General features: G+C 54.7%; 1 protein-coding gene across 2 annotated transcripts; it reads right to left on the bottom strand.

The window, feature by feature from the left end:
• Window positions 1-16964, bottom strand: Gaa (alpha glucosidase). Of its 2 annotated transcripts, none has more exons than XM_087573499.1 (20): window positions 16915-16964; window positions 14309-14896; window positions 12008-12153; window positions 10840-11005; window positions 10669-10765; window positions 10239-10358; window positions 10025-10143; window positions 9808-9939; window positions 7754-7864; window positions 7012-7125; window positions 6845-6929; window positions 6358-6475; window positions 5962-6095; window positions 4426-4577; window positions 3762-3910; window positions 2111-2252; window positions 1562-1714; window positions 1139-1303; window positions 739-891; window positions 1-394 (listed from the first exon to the last, which is right to left on the bottom strand). In XM_087573499.1, exons 2-20 carry the CDS (start codon window positions 14852-14854, stop codon window positions 335-337), a joined length of 2862 nt encoding a protein of 953 aa, XP_087429625.1. In that variant the 5' UTR covers window positions 14855-14896; window positions 16915-16964; the 3' UTR covers window positions 1-334.
• Window positions 16965-18788: the final 1824 nt, after the last annotated feature.

Here is an 18788-nt window from a genome sequence, read left to right as displayed (position 1 = left end):
TGCTTCCAAACAATTTTTTATTAAAATTAAGTACACTTCACAGTAAGTTTCTCAAGTCTCAGTGGCTGTGCAGCCTGATGTTGGTGCAGACACGACGTCCCCACGCCGAGCTCCACATTCTCTAGTGGGAGGCGAGGGACAGACAGCTGGGGTAGGGCAGGCGAGGCAAGCCTCACTCTCCTCCTAACCACACAGAGCTTCAGGGGTGCATGCAGCAACACAATGGGAAAGCTCAAAGGTGTGTCAGGAGAGCAGGACGCAGGTCCTCACAGGAGCCACCAGCCAGAGCGAGCTCAAACTCGCATGGCCTCTAGGGGGGCCTCTGTAAAGTCTCCTAGGACCAATCGATTTGAAACCGCTCTCCCATCAGCAGTGAGACAGGGATGGACAGGGTCTGGAAGACAGAAAGAAGCATCAATGGTAAGTAGTTCCCTCCCTAGATGCTCTGGAGACAGGCAGGTTGGCGATGAGCAGACACCAGGCCATCCCTGTCCGAGGTAGAGGGACCCGTGCGGCAGAATCAGCATTGGATTCCGTCGGGAGCAAGGTTCTGTTCAGCAGCTCATAGCCTCCGCGCCCTATCACAGACATGGCGAGGGGTGAGGTCCCACTTGGCCCATTCTACTCTGTGAGGTCTGAGAGCCTTGTCTCCCTCCCAGGAGCGTGCCCAATGATGGCTGCACCAAGGGCACCCCCTTTGCTCATGCCCGATCCCCGACCCCCAGCCTGCCCTCTTACCTTGTCGTCCGGGCTGTAGGTGAAATTGGAGACAGGGATGCCATTGGAAAGGACCTGGGTGGGAGCTGTGGTCACTCCCAAGATGGTCACCTCCCTCAGTTGCAGTTCACCTCCCTCCTTGGTCACGTGCACTAACTTGTTTACAATGGTATTCTGGTGACATGAAGAGCAAAAGAAAAAATAATAAAATAAAAATTAAAAAATGTAAAGGGACCATTGGACTGTGACATTTATTGAGAATGGAGACTCACTAAAGCATTCACAGGAGGTCTCCTCTGTGCAGACAGAAGGGACATGCTGACCACTGAGTACTCTGGCCCAGTCCCTCCCTCCACCAGGGCAAGACAACCCCCCCCCACCATGTTTCATTCCACCAGCCTGGGCAGGCCCCGTGACTCACATTCTTGGCTGAGAAGGTGACCAGTGTGTAGGCCCCACGCTCCAGAACCCCGAGGCTCTCCCCGTCGTCCCAAAACAGCTCCCCAGAGGCCTCGCCGCTTTCAGTTAACGCCACAGCCAGGGCCATGGGCTGCTTTCGGGACTCTGTGGTTGTGAGGCTGGGACCCTGGGAAGAGGGTGTGTGTATGGGGTGCACATGTCATACCTCTAACCCTGGAGACTTCCAGGACGTGTATGGTTGATGACTACCTTGGCCTAGTGCTGGGTAGACCCAAGTGTGTTCTTTTCAGTGCCTCCCTGTCAGGGGCTTTTCCTGACATAGCTCCAGCTCGGGAAATCAGACTGCACCCTGGGCCAGTTCCCTGCCCACCCCCCTCGTCTCCCCCAGTCCTTCCTGAGGCCATAGAGCTGCTGGTCTGGGTACCTGCAGTGGTATGATGTACCCCGCCCTGAGGTGCACGTTGATGGTATCCAGGGGGGCTTCCAGTGTCAGCCACTGACCCTTGCTGTGGACAATAGATCTGAAAGACGAGGCTGGTGACGAAGAAGGGAGGCTACCAAGGGTCTCCACAGGTACCTGGAGGAAGGGGTCACGTCAGAAGGGTCCCAGGTAGCACCCAAGCTCCCGTGCTGGCACTCAGAGCCATGCACTCGTGTACCTCAAGGCTGTGTGTGGTGGGCTGTGACCCCAGAGATGGACTCGGAGTTGGACTGAGCAGGCAATGTCTGGCTCAGCTCAGCCTCAGTGGCTGTGGGGCCCTGGGGGCTACCTACTCCGAGTTAATTTCCTCATCTAGAAGTGGGGGTTACAGCTAAGAGCTGGTATGAAAGAGATCCGCAGATGAGCATTTAGCATGCGGCTGGGATTTCAGAGCCAGGCCGTTCAGGAGCTGCTGTCACTGACAGGCCAGGAGGGCGTGGCCACTCTAGTCCCCACCACCCCTGTGTATGAGGGAGGGACCTCGGGACTCACCATCTGCAGGTTGTACCACATGCCCTTGGGGAAGTAGCCTGTCACGTCAGTTTTCCCAGGTTCAAGCACAGGTGTGACAAGCAGGGCCGGCCCCCACAAGAGCTGGCGGTCCACAGACCAGGTGCTGGGATCCTCAGGGAACCTTCACAGAAGAGACAGGGGTGAGGGCCTGGAGACTGGGGCTCTGACATCAGCTGCTCAGCTGCAGGGACCGGTGGGAAGTCAAGGCCTCTGAGAAACCCCAGGAACCAGAGGATCTGGGATACTCGTGCTGGAGCACAGAGCAGTTCTTTGCTGACTCTCCAAGCTCAGGCATGAAGGAATACGGAGTCTCTGGCTTTGCTCACTGTTTCCTAAATCTCAAAAGTTTCCTGGATCTCAAAATGGTGATGCCATCCATCCAGTCAACGGTCCACAAAACGCAGAAAAGAGAGCATCAATGACCAGGAAACATTCCCCACAATCTCACTGACCAACAGCCACTACATAACACCAGACAGACCCCAGCTGTCCTCTCGTGGTAGCCACTGTGAACACCTGGCAGACCCCCACGTCTCCTACCTCATACTCCTGGGCTCTGCTCTGACCATGAGGCAAGGTCACAGTGCTAGGGGCATGACTGATCACCATACTTTTCAGAGAACTCCGTTTGTGGAATTAAGGCTTCCATCAGGGAGCCAAAAATACCCTCAGTGTGCACAGCTGTGTCCTCACGCATCTGCATGGAACGCTCACGCTGAGCCCCTGCTGAGTCTTTGACAGCCTTGGTTACGTTCATTCCCGTGGAGGCTTGCATGTGTGCATGCATGTATGTGTGTGTGTGTGTGTGTGTGTGTGTGTGTGCGCGCGTGCATGTGTAAGTGCACATGACTGTGCATCTATGTGGATTTGGAGACAGGGTCTCAATGAGGTGATAAGGCCAGGATGACTGGCCAGTAGCCAGTGAAGTCTCAAGGATATCCCCCATGCTTGCTGGACCTAAATAAGCAAGAGCCACCATGCCCAGGTTTGGTTGGCTGTTGTTTGAGCCAGGGTTTTCTCTGTAGACAGGGCTGGCCTCAAACTGGCAGAGATCCACCTGCTTCTGCCTCCTGAGTGCCACCATGGCCACAGGCCACAAGCCCAGCTTCTTAGAGTACTGGGGGGGATCCAACTTGATTTCTCATGCTTCTAAGGCAAGTGCTATGTCAACTAAGCCATTTCCAGCCTAATTCTACTTAACCATTTAGCCTGTCTGGAATGTGTGCATGCGTGTGTGCGTGCATGCGTGTTACAAGAGAATGTTGCTTTCTAGAACCACCTCCTGCCTGCCCACTGGAGATGCCTCCTATCCTAAGCAGAGTCCTGTCTGGGGACACAGATGGGACATCTCTTGTTTGTCCTTCTCTCTTAAGCCATCCCCAGATAGTCATGTCTGTTTCATCAAAGCTGTCAGCTGGCAAGCCTGGTTGGTACCCCATACAGTTTTCCATTCTCCAGATGTCCCAGCTGAGCTGAGGTCTAGAGGCCTGAGAGCACATCGCACTCAGCTGCGGCCTGCTTGGGTTGTAAGAACACCCACAGCAGGAGGGGATTCTCTGGCACCGGATGCCTTCTGGTCAGTTCTCCCAGGGACATGAGTGGGCTGTCATTCCTGACCCGGGTGACTCACTCCAGGAAGAGGGGCCGGGCCACCGTGTCCCCTTTGACGTGGGCGCCGTGGAAGAGTGTATACAGGTAGGGTAGAAGGGCATAGCGCAAGGTGAAGGCCTTCCTCATGGCCTGCTGTGCCGTCTCGCTGAACCTGTACGGCTCCTGAGGCTGTGGGGGCAGACAGGGTAAAGGGGGAGCTGTTCAGCATTTTGCCAACTTGACACGGGCTGGCTTCATCTGGGAGAAGGGAACCTCACTTGAGAAAAATGCCCCCACCAGACTGGCCTTTAAGGCAGGGTTGGGGGAGCATTTTCTTATTTAATGATTGATGTAGGAGAGCCCAGGCCATCATGGGTGGTAACCCCTGGGCAGGGGGTCCTGAGAGCTGTGAGGAGCAAGTGTTCCTCGTGGTCTCTGCTTTAGTTCCTGCCCTGACTTCCCTTCACAACAGACTGTGAGAGGGACAAAGATGAAATAAAACCTTTCTGTCCAAGCTGCTTTTGGTCATGGTGGCAGGACAGCACACCAGAACAGAAATGTCTTAGTAACAACACTAAGGTGAGAGGCCTTGCCAAGAACCCACAGCTCCTTGACCAGCCACAAGGACTGACTCTTCCAGCAGGTATGGGATTCACCAGGACAGGGTCTTAGTGGGTGGGGACTCCCCTGCAACCCCACCCTACCAAGCTATTCAGGTCATTGTGGTTCCGCATGAAGGGGTAGAAGGCCCCCAACTGGGTCCAGCGCACACACAGCTCTTCTGTCGTGTTTCCCTGGAAGCCGCAGATGTCTGCCCCGACCAGGGGCACGCCCAGCAGGTTAAACTGCAGGATTTCTGAACAGAGAGAGGCAGAGTGGTGCCAGGTTACCAAGACAGTAGCTGGGCAGGTCGAACCTAGCCTCGCCATCCTTGCCTGATGGGCAAGAGCCCAGAGTGCCTTCCACCAGTCCTAATACACGGGGCCAGCAGGGCAGCCCAGAGTCTGATATACTGAGGTGCAGGATGTGTGACCGTGACCTCGTTTGGAAACAGGAGCTCTTCAAATGTAATGGCACTAAGCTCAAGGGGTTGGTGTGGTCCTGAGGAAAACGCCATGTGACAATAAAAGTCACATGGGAAGAGGGCCCTGCAAAGAGAGATGAACCCAGAAGCAATGCCCAGAGGACCCAGAGCAGAATGAAGGGTCCCCAAGGCTGTGAGGGGCACTAAGCAACACCTCGGGGAAAGGGGGTATGGCCTGCCACTCCTTGGCCGTAGACCTATGGTCTCCGGTCACTGTTGACACATGGATTCCTGGAACATTTAAGTCTCTAGAAAGCTGCCCTAAGCTATGGCAGCCTCAAGACATTAAGGGCCCTGAGCCCCAAAGGGAAGGAGAAAGATCAGACTCAGCTCTGCAAGGCTTCTCTGAGTCTGGCTCCTGGCCCACTAGGCCTGCATAGAGTGAGCTGCAGCCCACGAAGCAGAGGTAGCCAGCTCCACCTGGGACAGCTCAGCTAGCTGGGGTCCTTCATAGGTCTGTGAGCGAATCGTACATAGAAGCCTGTCTTCCAGATGTTAGAAGGTTCCAGACTCTTAGTCATGCCCCTTAGCTGCCCACGTAGAGCTCTGGCTTTCCCTCCTTCCCTAGTCTGTTCTCCATGGCTCCTGGTTTTTCTGACCTCTCGTGAGCCAATGGCATCAAAGTTCTTGGGACAAAAACCAAACCCCTTTTTGCAAGGAGAGCAGGCAGCTGGGCGGTGGTTGCAAACGCCTTTAATCCCAGCACTAGGGATGCAGAGGCAGGCAGGTCTCTGTGAATGTGAGGCCACCCCTGGTCTGTAAAGCCAGTTCCAGGACAGCCTGGGCTACACAGAGAGAGACCCTGTCTTCAAAAAAAAAAACCAACCCCCCACCCCAAAAGGCAAGCAGAGCGGGTGGCCTGTATCTCAGGATGGGGTGAGCAGAGAACAACTGGTCTCTGATGAGAATCTGAGGGCTTTTCAAGCAGTGGTCAGGGTGAAACGGACACAGGGATCCTGAGAAGGTGCCGCAGGTGAGCCCCACCGCACAGGTGAGCTGCTGACACAGGCTGAGCAGGGACCAGCAGACTTCACGTGCCACACGAGATGACGCATGTCCCCAAGCTATCACAAGACTATCTGCAGTGCTGAGCACCCAGCACCCAGAGTTCCCCCCCAGAGAGAACCCCAGAGCCCTTCAGGCAGCTTGCGCTCACCTGGCACAGAGTACGCAAGATGCTCCCAAGAGCTCCACACGTCCCCTGTCCAGTGACCGGCATACCGGCCGTGGCCCGCAAAGGTTGAGCGGGAGATCACAAAGGGTCGTGTTCCCCGAGTCTTGACTAGGGCCCTGAGTGGGATGGGAACACAGAGACCTGGGTTCGCCTAGGTAATACAGACCCCTGTGTGCTTGAACAGAGCATGGGGGTGGGGGCAGCAGCAAGGGGATCAGGGCCAGTGAAGCAGTACAGAATAAACGCGAAAGAGAGGCCATCTTTAAAGTATGTCAGGTGCAGACAGCCCTGCCCCAGTGACCCTGACTTGAGCCAGCCCCTCTCAACCCCACTGTGAATGCTGGGCAGGCTAGTTGGCTGTAGAGGGCGGGGCCTCACCTGCTGGAGGCAATCGCTTCAGTGAGGCCGTATAGGTTGTGGAGGTTGTAGTGTGTAGAGAGGAACTGGTGGCTGGAGGCACAGATGGTGGCGGCCTGCAAGGCCCCGCCAACCACCCCTAGGTGAGAGGAGGACTCATTTTAGGTGGAACTCCCTCAAGGGGGTCCCTGTGCCCTCTCCTTTGCCCACACCCTTTGCTCTGATTGACACCTCCTTGGGCTCTGCCCGGGGCGGAGCTTCCTGAAGCTGGGGCTACCTTCTCTCCACTCATCCCAAGCGGCTGCTTGTGTGGGCCCAATCCCCTTCCCCTAAGGTGCTGTGACAATGTCTGTGTCATTCTGTAGGACCTCTGGTTCTCTCTGTCTTAAGGCTGCTCTGCCCACCAAGAGTTTTGCATCCTCCAAACCACAAGAGGGCGCTCTCTTCCCCCCCACTGACTAATTCCAGCACTGTCCCCACTCCAGGCAGGCAGGCAAGTGGGACTCACCGGGCACATAGGGGGGGTTCTCTAGTTCATTGTCAGGGCAGCCCTGCTGAGAGCCTCTGATGAAGTTGGACGGTTCGTTCATGTCCTGGAAGAGGCAGAGATGTGAGCTGGGCTGGTCCCCAGAAGCTGGTGGTGTACCCATGGAGGGATGATGGGACAACACTTACGATCCACATGCCATCGAAGGGCACCTGGGCATGGAACTCAGACACCATGTCCTGCCACCAGTCGAGGGTCTCAGGGTTGGTGAAATCAGGGAAGGCGGTGGATCCAGGCCAAACCTGAACAAGAGCCCAGAGCGGAGAACCAATTTTCACACAGATCCTGCTGTGACAAAGCCCTGTCAGGCCTCAGGCCCTGAGCAGAGCAACAGCCTCGCTCTAAGCCAATGATGACAGACGTCAGTGAGAGCCTCGAGCCCAAGGTCAAACAAGTCTCTCCCACAATGCCTCAGGGCATAGAGGGCTTCAGCCTTGGGAGAGCAAAGGCCAGCCCTACACATAAGGCCAGTGTGGCGGGTGAGTCTTGGAACCAGAGCGTGGGAAGAGGTTGAGCCCCATTGGAGTCCTGACCATCAGACACAAGCCCTCGCTCCTCCCACGGCCAGGGACACATTAGGATGGGAAGGTTGGGACTCAGAACTCCCGGAAGGCCCCCAGGGACAAGGAGGACAAGGGAGACCCTCCGTCCTCCCTCACGGCCTCACGAGAGGTCTGCTAAGCTTGAGCCGGGCCCAGCTGCTCATGATGCCAGAGGACACCCTCCACTTAGGGAAATCTCAGGTGACTGACAGGAGTTCATCCCAGGGAGGACCCCTCCCACTGTTTCTATCTGACATGATAGTTTCTAACCCTTGCCCTAGATAGCTACTCTTGTCCCCTTGACCACAGTTCCCACCCCCCACACTACCTTCCCAATCAATGGCTGCCCGGTCTCATTGGTGATGAACACGCCCCTCCGAAGACCCTCATCATAGGGCCTGTAACTCCCAGCAGGGCCTGAACTGCTGATGGCAGGGTCCTGGGGAGAGAAGCGGACAGTGAGGAGGCTAGTGCCGAAGCCCCGGTGGACGAGCAGCCCCAGCAGCAGAGGTAGAAGCCCTAGCCCAGGAGGAGAGGAACTGGCTGAGGCAGAGATGGCACGGTACCCGGAAAACGGTGTAGGCCTGCCAGTGTGAAGAGTTTGCTGGAAGCAGCTGGGGTGAGTCTGGTCGCATGACCTTCATGTCCTCCGGCTTTGCAGAGTTACAAGAGCCGCTTGTATCTGCTCCATTTATTTATTTATTTATTTATTTATTTATTTATTTATTTATTTATTGGTTCTTTTTTTCGGAGCTGGGGACCGAACCCAGGGCCTTGCGCTTCCTAGGTAAGCGCTCTACCACTGAGCTAAATCCCCAGCCCCTTTATTTTTTAAATTATTTCATGTATGTGAGTGCACTGTGGCTGTCTTCAGACACACCAGAAGAGGGCATCGGGTCCCACTACAGAGGGTTGTGAGCCACCGTGTGGTTGCTGGGATTTGAACTCAGGACCTCTGGAAGAGCAGTCCATGCTCTTAACCACTGAGCCATCTCTCCAGCACTATTTATTTTTAATTAATTTTTAAAGATAGGGTCGGTCGGTCTGTCTGTCTGTCTGTCTGTCTGTCTGTCTATCTATCTATCTATCTATCTATCTATCTAATCTATCTATTTATCCCTGGCTGTCCTGGAACCTCTCTCTGTAGATCAGGCTGGTGTAGAAGTCAGAGACCCGCCTGCCTCTGCCCTCCAAGTGCTGCGATTAAAGGTGTGCGACACCACACTGTCCAGCTTATTATTACTTTTAATCTGTGTGTGTGTGTGTGTGTGTGTGTGTGTGTGTGTGTGTGTGCGCGCGCGCGCGCGCACAGGCCCACAGAAGCCAGAAGAAGCTGCTGAAATGTCAAGTGAGCGGCTTAGTGTGGGTACCAGGCACCGAACTCCCTTTCTCTTCAAGAACAGTGTGCTTAGGGGTTGGGGATTTAGCTCAGCGGTAGAGCGCTTGCCTAGCAAGCGCAAGGCCCTGGGTTCAGTCCCCAGCTCCGGAAAAAAAAAAAAAAAAAAAGAAAAGAAAAGAAAAGAAAAGAACAGTGTGCTTTCAACTGCTCCGCCATCTTTCCAGCCCCCGTTTACTAAAGCACCCAGGCATGGTGGTGCACGCCTTTAATTCCAGCTGCTGGGAGACAGAGGCAGGCGGGTCTGCGAGTTTGAGGCCGGCCTGGTCTACTCTACACAGTGACCGGTCAGAGCTACATGATGAGTCCCTGTCTCTAGAAGAAAAAAGAAACTGCCTGGGGCCTTGTGATACAGGCTCACCATCCCAGCTGCCTGAACTGAGTATGAGGGAGGGTTATGAGTTCAAGGCCTGCCTGTCTGGGCAATCTAGTGAGGCCCTGTCTCGAATAAAAACTGGAAAGAGAGTTGTCAGTGTAGCTCAGTGGTGGAGAGCTTTGCCTAACGTCTGGGTGGCTCTCACAGCCTGCACTGTTCGTTATTCATTGTTCTGTGGTGGTGGAGAGGCAGTTGTGGTCCTTACAACACTGTACCTGCCACAGCTGGAGGCAGTGGCTGTTTGGTCTCCTTGGACCCGCCCGCTGTGGGGACAGGCACAGGGCAAGTATGTTTCCTTCTCGCATGGACACAGCTGGTCTGAGGAGAGCAGGGGGAGATACATGAACCACATCGAGGTCCTCAGCCCAATACCAGCTCTTTATGGCCCCGCCTCGGGCTTTATGGCAGTTAGAGCAGTGTAGTGGATCCCGCCTGCTGACCAAGGAGCCCTGAGCTCATAGGTCTGTCTGGGGAAACCTGGGCAGCAGACATTAAGCCTCAACACTTCTAGATGCTTCTTCAACATCAAAGACCGCCCTGGGCAGTTGCTCCGGCAGGGGGAGGAGGCTACACAGAAGCAGCAGCGCCAGCTGCATTCAAATCTGCTTACCACAATCATCATGTACCGCCGGCCACCCTGGTGGAGCTCGTGCACCATGTCTGGGAAGTCTGCAAAGCCGTCCTGGTTGAAAGTGAAGTCTCTCCGGGCGTCCATGTAGTCCAGGTCATTCCACTGCACGTCCTGCAGCAGCGGGTGGAAGCAGGAGCTGAGGTCGGGAGCCAAGGGGACAGAAGCTGGGGCTGCCCTCACCCTGACTTCTACTCACCAGGGGGAAGTGCGTCCTGGTCATGTTCTCCACCACCTGTCGGACGATGGCGGTGGAGGAGTAGCCCCAGCGGCAGAGGTGGAAGCCCAGGCCCCAGTACGGAGGCATGAAGGGGTATCCTGCAGACCAGCACTGCAAGTGAGCAGGGACTGGGGGCAAGGAGCAGGGAGAAGGGGCCAGGGGTGTGAGCTCAGTGGGCAGGGGGCAGGCCTACCCACGACATCCAGGTATTGTTGGACAACACTCTTGGGCTCTGGGCCTAGGAACACATAAACATCCAGGATTCCGCCTGTTGACCTCCAAGTTAGGGCCGGGCTGGGCTGCAGGACCACATCTGGAGAGAAGTATTTAGGCTCAGGAACAAGTCCCCCACAGATGGGTGATCCATGGGCGGTGCCTGCAGGGTGGGTCTGGGGTAGCTGTACTGAGCCCAACTTAGCAAGGTTTGAAGGACATGGAAACAGGTGAGCCTGGAGGACCACCTGGGACATCTTTAGGTACCGAGGATGAGGGGGATGCGGACTCTGTTGATGGGAATCTCTCCACATGTCTCCTTTGGAGACAGGCAGACTCTGGGGCAGGCAGACCCTCAAGTTCTCACACAGAAGTGACCACTGGGGTGAGCCCTCAGTCTGGTGACTCACCCATGGCATTGCTATTTAGCAAGAAGACACCGTGAGCCAAGCCACCGTCCTCCAGTGCCAGGTAGAAAGGGTGTGACCCATAGAGGTTGACACCTTGCTGGGATGACAAGAGACAGCACCTCGTATCCAGGACCCCAGTCTCCACACTCCCACCCACAGCCGGTCTCTTACCGAGGGTGCCACATCCCGGTTCCAGAGGGTGATGCGAGTCCATTCGGTGCTGAGCATGAGTGGACTGAGGTGCTCACCCAGGCCTGTGATGTGCTGGGAGGGCAGTGAGGTGGACAGCTGCAGGAACTGGTCAGCGAAGAACAGGGGGGCCACGGTTGTGTTCAGCCTGTGGGGAGGCGCCAGATTACCTTGGCCCTGAACCTACACAAACCTAGGATAATCCTTCAGAGGGAAGGGCTGTAGAGGGACAGAGTGACCAGCTCTGCATTAGGTTAACCCTGGGACAAAGGCCACATAGAGCCCCACGGCTCTCAGTATCTGAAGACAGTGGGAAAAGCCAGAGCAGGCATGCTCAAGGCGTCTATGTCACCCCAGATGAGAGGGCACAGTGTTATAAATATGAGGTCCTGTTAGGGGCACATGAACCTTGGAGAAACGCAAGGCATGAGAGAGGCTGATGGCAGGGACTCTTGCTGCCTCAGGGGGCACCATTGTGGATGGACCAGGGTCTTTCCCTAGTCCCCCTGGCACTTGGGTGGATCAATCTCTGTGGTGGGTCATCTCTGCTCACTGCCATATCTCTCCTGGGAGGTATCAGTCCTCACTGGGAAGCCACTGGGAAACTCTGGGACCCAAAGAAGAAGCACCAAGCCAAGACCTGGTGATACAAGCTAGAGCCATCTAGAAGCGGGAATGACTCTCCGTTGAGAAAGTACTTCCCTGAGATTGGCTTGTAAGCAATCTAGCACGTTGTGGGTGGGGCCTAGCACGCTGTGGGTGGAGCCTAGCACACTGTGGGTGGGGCCTAGCGCATTGTGGGTGGTACCACCCAGGGGCTGGTAGTCCTGGGTTGGATAAGAACTTAAGTTAAGCAAGCCCATGAGGAAGGACCAAGGCAGTAAGCAGCACTCCTCCATGGCCTCTGCTTTAGTTCCTGCCCTGGCAGTGATGGGCGTGTGGCCTGGAAGCTGTGAGGTGAAACACCTTTTCTTCCCCATGTAGCTTTTGCTCATGGTGTTTACCACAGCAATGGGAAACAAGATAGAAGGAGGCAGGGTTGGGTTGACCAGGGAGCCAGGGATGAGACAGACAGGTTTGCTGATTGCAGAAGCTCTGACCCCGAGGAGCCACCGGGTCCCCGTTAACTCTGGGTGGGGACCCAACTCACAGCACTCGGCCACCAAGCTTCCTGCGAACGATCACTCCAAAGGGCTCCTCTGAGAACTCCACACTGTAAAGTGGGGATGGCGCCTGGCTCAGGACACGCGGGGTCTCCAGGGGCACTTCGTAGCGCTTACTAGTGGGATCTTTGATCTAGGAGAGGGGAGACAGTACGGTGAGAATTTTGGCTTCTTCAAAAATTACGTGGGTTGCAGAGAGATGGCTCAGAGGTCTTTCAGAGGTCCTGAGTTCAAATCCCAGCAACAACACGTTGGCTCCTGACCACCTATAATAAGATCTGGCCTGCAGGCAAACGTGCAGGCGGAATGATGTATACATAATAAAATAAATCTTAAAGTTATGTGAACGTTTTTCTTTTTTACATTTGGAATTCTTGGGACTCTTTTTTTTTTTTTTTCGGAGCTGGGGACCGAACCCAGGGCCTTGCGCTTCCTAGGCAAGCGCTGTACCACTGAGCTAAATCCCCAACCCCAGTTCTTGGGACTCTTGAGATGGTAAGAAAACACCAGAGCCTGGAGAGGCTGCTGTTCTTCATGCTGTTGCTGTGGTTGTCAAGAGGTTGTGAGAAAACAGACAAGGCAAAGAGAGAGATCTTGACTGCAAAGGTTGGCCTTGCCACAGGGAACTCCATGCCCCTTAATCAGCAGGAATAGTCAAACGGGATTGACGCCCCCTTCCCCCCTCTTATCTTCTTTCTTTCCTATCTAGAGGAGGTGGAGAAGGGTGGTGGTAGGGAAAAGAACCCAATAAAGTAGCTGAAAAGACAGTTACTAGACAGTGGTGCTCAAAGCCCTTCCAGAGCCAGGTCCCCTTCCCCAATGGCTCCCTCCCTCACTGTCGTCCCTTTGTGGCTTCAGAATGGTCCATCAGGTCCCAGGTGGATGGAGACTGTAACTATGAGCCTCCGTTTTAGCAACTATGTAACTGGAGGGAAAGAGACCTGGGGGGGGGGGGTGTTAAAGGCAGAACATCCGCTAAACCTGAACTTCAGATGAGCAGACATAGTTCTGTGTGTGTTCTTTTCTCCCTTGCTTTATCTTTTTAATTAATTGATTAATAATTAATTTTTGAGGCAGGTTCTCACTCTTAGCCTGAGCAAACCTGGAGCTCACTCTGAAGCCCAGGCAGACATTTCACTCACAGAAGTTCTCCTGTGTTGCTATGATTACGGGCGATCCACAAATTCTCTCACATGACATCCTAAATGCTGTGATTACAGGGATGGTCCCCTTCTCACTGTTGGGGATCAGAGCTTGCACATGTCAGGCACATGCTCCACCACTGAACTTCAGTTTTTCGAGACATGCTTTCTCTGTGTAGTCCTGGAGTTCTACCTTGTAGACAGGAGTGGCCTGGAACTCTCAGAAATCCGCCTGCCTTTGCCTCCCAAGTGCTGGGATTAAATGGGTGTGCCAACTCCCTTCCCCCACAAATAGTTATTAGTCTTCTTACCTGTGTATGAGGTATTTCATATGTGTACGTGTGTGCGCATGCACGTGTGAGGTATGCACATGTGTGTGAGGTATGCACATGTGTGTGAGGAATATACATGTGTGTATGCGTATTACGTGTTTCTGTGCATGCAAGGTATACATGTTAGGTATACACACGTCTGTGCGTGTGTGAGGTATACACATGTGTGTGTATGTGTGTACAACTGTGGAAGTCAGAGGCTGAGGTGAGGTACTTGTCTTATCACTCTCCAGCATGGCTAGGCTGGCAGCCAGAGAGCTCCACGGATCTGCTTGTCTCTGTCCCCTGAGCACTGGGGCTACCATTGTGTGGGGGGATCTGAACTCAGGTCCTACTGTTTATGCAGCAAGCACCTTTACCCAGTGAGCCATCTCTCCAGTTCCCACAGTTTCTGGCATAATGATGTCCCCAGTCTTACTTAGTACAGCCTTAGACTAAAAACGTAAAATCATCCTCCACAGAAACAAGGTGCTATAGACGCTGAGGCAGCAGCTCAGAACAGATGACAATCCCTGCGTCTATAAGTGGTCAGCACCGGAGTCACTACCTGGGACATTCTATAGGATGGCTGTCTTCTGGCCTGTCTCCCACCTGTGCCTGCCTCTAACACCACTCTGCCCCCCACCTGGTGTCCCAGTAAGCATCCACACACAGCCATACCACACATATCCTTGGGAAATGTGTCACCTATCCACACGCGCCTACACGCTGCCTGGCCTGGCCTGTCTGCAGGGACTGTCTCTGCACAGGCCCTCCTCGTTACAGTTATCTGTCTGAGCCAGCTTTACCCATGTTCTACCATGTCCGTACCCACCATAAAGTGGAGGCGGCTGTCAGTCTCCATCAGCACCTCCAGCTGTAAGGTCAGCACATCCTTTGGAAAGAAGGTCGGACTGGTCCGGGTCAGGGTGGCTGTGTACCCTGACTCTGTAGAGCTCAGGTTCTCTAGCCGGTAGCTTGGGTAGCTGGGAGGGAAGAAACACCAGGGCTGCCCCATCACTGGCCCATTCAGCACCTGCCCTGCTGGGACCCAGCAGCAGCCTCGGGCCTCGCACTGCTCCTGGGTGATGCCTTTGTCGGGGGCACAGTCAAAGCGGCTGTTGGGGGTTACATCACACTGTGTGGGTACTGCTCTTAGCTGTTCGGCGTGCTCCTGGATGTGCAGGGGCGCTGGCTCGTAACTTTCCTGATGGTGAGGTCGGTAAGTCTTCCACAGTCCCGAGGAGGACTCATGAAGATCCTGGGGGAGTAGCATTAGCTCCCGGAGCATGAGGTGACCCAGGATGACAGCCGTAGTCAAGGAGACGAGGGTGCAGGCCCCAACCACGGAGTTGGAACAGAGGGGCTTCCGTATATTCATGGTGAAAGCCAAGCCCAGGGCAGCATGAATAGTTCTGAAGGCCTGGGGAGAGGAGCAGCCTGTATCAGTGTGGGTGGGTGTCAGAGGGCCCTGGACGTGTTCTCAAGCAGCACCCTCACACACTGCCAGTCGGTGGAAGGAGGCGGCGCAGAGTATCTCCCCCAGAGCAACGGTGAGGAAGACAGAGGCCGGGTACAGGAGACAATGGGAGACTCCTCAGAGGCAGAGGGCTTACCACAGACAGGGGCCCCACAACACAGGTACAGACATATGTGAGAAGGAGCCAGAACTTTATCAGGAGGACTTCGTGTGAGAGAAGAGGGTGAGTGGGAAGGCTGTCAAGCCACTGCACCCAAATCCAACTCCGAGGAGAAGGAGTTGGAGTGAGGAGCCTAGGGGCCACAGGGGTTGCCAGCTGCAGGCACGTGGGGGTGTGGGACTTCTGGAAATGGGGCTTGGGTAGGAGCTAGATGAATTCTGGATGCAGGGCTCAGCACAGACGAAGGTTCTCAGTGTCACCAGGCCCAGCTGTGAATATTCTGTCACTTGGGGACCAACCGTGGCCATTGGTGAATCAGGGTGCTCCTGGTTGACAGTTAATCTTACCCACAATTCCTGTGACTTTCTCCTGCTAGTGGCTCCCCAGTTCTCTGGTCCAGGAGGGGGGTTGTGAACTATGACCCAGCTGGGGCTGTGCCACACTTAGATGCCAGCTGTAAGCCCCAGGTTGCCACCATACCTCTGATGACTTGCCTACAGACCTGGTGGTTCTGAGCTCCTCCCCCATGCCCCCACCAGTCCCCTCCTTCCCCCTCCCATGTTCGACAATTCAGTAGAATGTCTCACAGAACTCAGAAACGCACGTCACTTATATTTACGGGTTGGTTGGTTTGTTTTGAAAGCTGTAACTCAAGAATGGCCAGAATGAAGAAATGGGTGGAGAATGGTTGGGAGTGGCCCCCATGATCCCAGCACTTAAATGTGCTGACCAACTGGGATGCTCTCTGAACCCATTTGGCTGCCGTGTTGAGATAGGGTCTCCAGTAACCGGGTCTTGTCTTAACTTGCTATGAAGCCAGGATGGCCTGGGTTTCGGCCACCATCTCCCACACACTGGGCTTCCTGGCTTTGGAGATCACACCCAGCTCTGTTCGGTTCTGTGGGCCTTCGGTTACGTAGGCATGACTGAAATCGGTTACCATGGTGAATGATCTCCAGCATCTTGTGGGAATTGGAGTGCTTGCGTAGGCTGCAGTTTCCAACCATCCAATCATGCCTTGGTCTTTCAGGTGCCCGGCGGCCATAATGAGCCACCATGATGAGCAATAGAAAGATCCAGTATGTGGATCAGCCTCGAAGACCAGAGACACAGTCTGTCTTTACTACAGGGTAAGGCCCAGCTGGAGCTGGCCCTTCCAGACATATGTGACACTGACCATGATTCAGCACCTAAGGACACTCACAGGCTCAGACTCCTTTGGGCAGGATAGGAATCTGCATTTTCCAGGACCCTTCAAGGAGGCCGCAGGGTGTCACTGAGAGACACACGCATCAGAACAAAGTCCCAGAAGCAGGGACCAGGCAGCCGAGGTGCTCTCTCTCAAACACAATTTAGAGGAAAAAATGGGAAGTAACTGAACTCAGGGGCCACAGCTGACCTGGTGACCTCAAGCTTGCTTTCTGGAAAGCAGCTGGACCGCTGCGCCACCAGGCACAGGCGAGTCCAAAACCAGCCTTGCAGACACGGGAGATCTAAGTGAAGGTTATCGGTCTCTCTGTGCCTCAGTTTCCCCCTGCGTCACATACACACAGAGCTTTGCCCGCCTGGCACTGAGGGAACGAGCTAGAATCCGGGAGGACTTTGCCGGAGCCCGCTGCCTTACTAAGGTCACACTGTCCGCGGCTGCCTGGGTCGGGGGTCTCACCTATGCCGGGTGTCTCTGCTCGATTCTCCCCAGCAGGAACTCGCCGATAGTCGGCCGGCCCCGCCTGCCGGGAGGAGGCCGTTCCTCCGGAGGCTCTGGGGCCTGAAACAGCCTTCAACAGCTCGCTCAGCTCACCTGCGCAAACACTCTCCTGGCCGAAGACCCCCGGGCTCAGTGGGCAGCGTGGGTCACGTGGTTTGTGGGCGGGGCTCATCCGCGCGAACCCCGTGACACGACCTCCTGCGTAGGCGCCGGAGTCCGGGCGAGAGTTTTCGCTGCGCCCCCTAGTGGTTGAGGGCGACAGCGTGCGCAGGTGTTTGAATGGCAGCCCAAGGACGTCAATTGCAAAGGCTCCAGGAGATTAAACCAGCCCAGACCTGGAGTCGTGAAACAGTAAATGACACGAGGCATTTGGTATAAGACGAGGGTCCTACATCCAGCCATAAGCGCAGGGTGGTGGGGGCAGGCATGTGATCCCAGCACTCGGGAAGAAGAGGCAGGAGGATTGCCAGTTTGAGGGCCAACCTAGGACACCTGTTGAAACCAAAGTTGGCAGGCAGGGATGTAGCTAGGGGTAGAGCACTGGCCTACCCTGTGTAAGTGTACCGCTGTGAACACTCTTTCGGGACCGGTTACTGTAAGGCACTTGTGCGGTCTGGCTGTCAGACTTTTGAAACAATGTACACCAAGAAATTAAAACCAATCCCCCCTCCCATGCTGGGAGAGGAGAAAGTTCTGGGAGGACATTGCCCGCAGCTCTGGCAGCTTGTCGGAGCACAGTGTGTGCAGGATGATTAGAGCCAAGATGACCAGTCAGTGAGGGAAGGTGAAAGGATGCTGGCTAGCATAAATGTGCTGAGCTTGGCTCTGGCAATCCTACCCTTCTCCCCATTCCCGCTGCCTTGCTACAAAAACATTAGATTACATTCCTAAAGCTAGCCATCGAGGTCTCTTCCCTTATCCAGCCAGTTCCTCCCCCCATCCCCCGGGGCTGACTGCCAAGGGCCAGCTATTGAAGTATTGAAGTCTGGCGATCCAAAGCCCCTACAGTTCATGTAATTAACACACCTGTAGTGGCTATTCCTGGTTGTCAGCTTGACTCTATCTGGAATGAACTATAATCCAGAATTGGAAGGCTCACCTGTGATCCTGATCTTGAGGCTGGGAGATACAAGTTTCTGACCTGGATCTTGGTATGGAGATCTTGAGGCAAAGTGGCTATGAATCCCAGGAGCTAAAGGCGAGGAGTTCTCTGAGTTCAAGGTCACCTGGGACAAAGCAAGTCCCAGACCGAGTCCCTTTTATCTGGGACACACCTTCTGCTGGAGACTTACATAAGGACATCGGAAGAAGGAAGAATCTCTCTCTCTCTCTTTTTTGCCTGCCTGCCTGCCTGCCTGCCTGCCTAGTGGGACGGAGACAGTGTTAGATCCTTGGACTTCCATTCACCGCTGCTGCTGACCATTGTTGGGAGAGTTGGACTTCACACTGTAAGTCATCAACCAATTCTCTTACTATATAGAGACTACCCATAAGTTCTGTGACTCCAGAGAACTCTGATAAGACAACACCCAACAAAAACATACCACCTCATGCTGGCCCATCCTAGCACAGACCTTTCCTTTTCCTCTTCCTAAAGATCACATCTGCATCCGATGATGGTGGTGGCATATGCCTCTGGGCACAGGTCTTTGATCCCAGCACTGGGAGGCAGAGGCAGGTGGAACTCTGAGTTAGAGGACAGCTTGGTTGGTGCACAGATTTCGTCCCAGGACAGTCAGCACTACACAGACAGAGGCCCTATCTTGAAACCCCCCCCCCCATTACACCTACAAAGTCATTTGCTGCTGTTTTTCTGCCTGAGTCAGAAAGCGGTCACTAAACCTTCGTTCCCTGATTAATGAGAACATTGGTGTTTGAGTGTGGCTTGTGCAGATTCCGGGGTCTGATGGGGAAACCCCTGCTGTGTAGGGGTCTCCTAACAGACAGGGCCATATGGTGACCAAGCA

The sequence above is a fragment of the Rattus norvegicus genome, chromosome 10, assembly GCF_021556685.1.
Source record: "Rattus norvegicus strain SHRSP/BbbUtx chromosome 10, alternate assembly SHRSP_T2T, whole genome shotgun sequence".
Classification (NCBI taxonomy): Eukaryota; Metazoa; Chordata; class Mammalia; order Rodentia; family Muridae; genus Rattus; species Rattus norvegicus.
Note: the sequence above shows the minus strand (reverse complement) of the source record. Positions and strands in the feature narration are given on the sequence as shown.

Bases quoted from the DNA above. Each gene is read 5' to 3' on its own strand.
- Gaa (XM_087573499.1), bottom strand. From the start codon at position 14,854: ATGAATATACGGAAGCCCCTCTGTTCCAACTCCGTGGTTGGGGCCTGC. The intron at 1,304-1,561 runs GTACCCAGACCA...CCCTCTTCCCAG, and splicing joins GGTACATCATACCACTGCAG to GGTCCCAGCCTCACAACCAC. The intron at 395-738 runs GTAAGAGGGCAG...TCTGTCTTCCAG, and splicing joins CCTACAGCCCGGACGACAAG to ACCCTGTCCATCCCTGTCTC.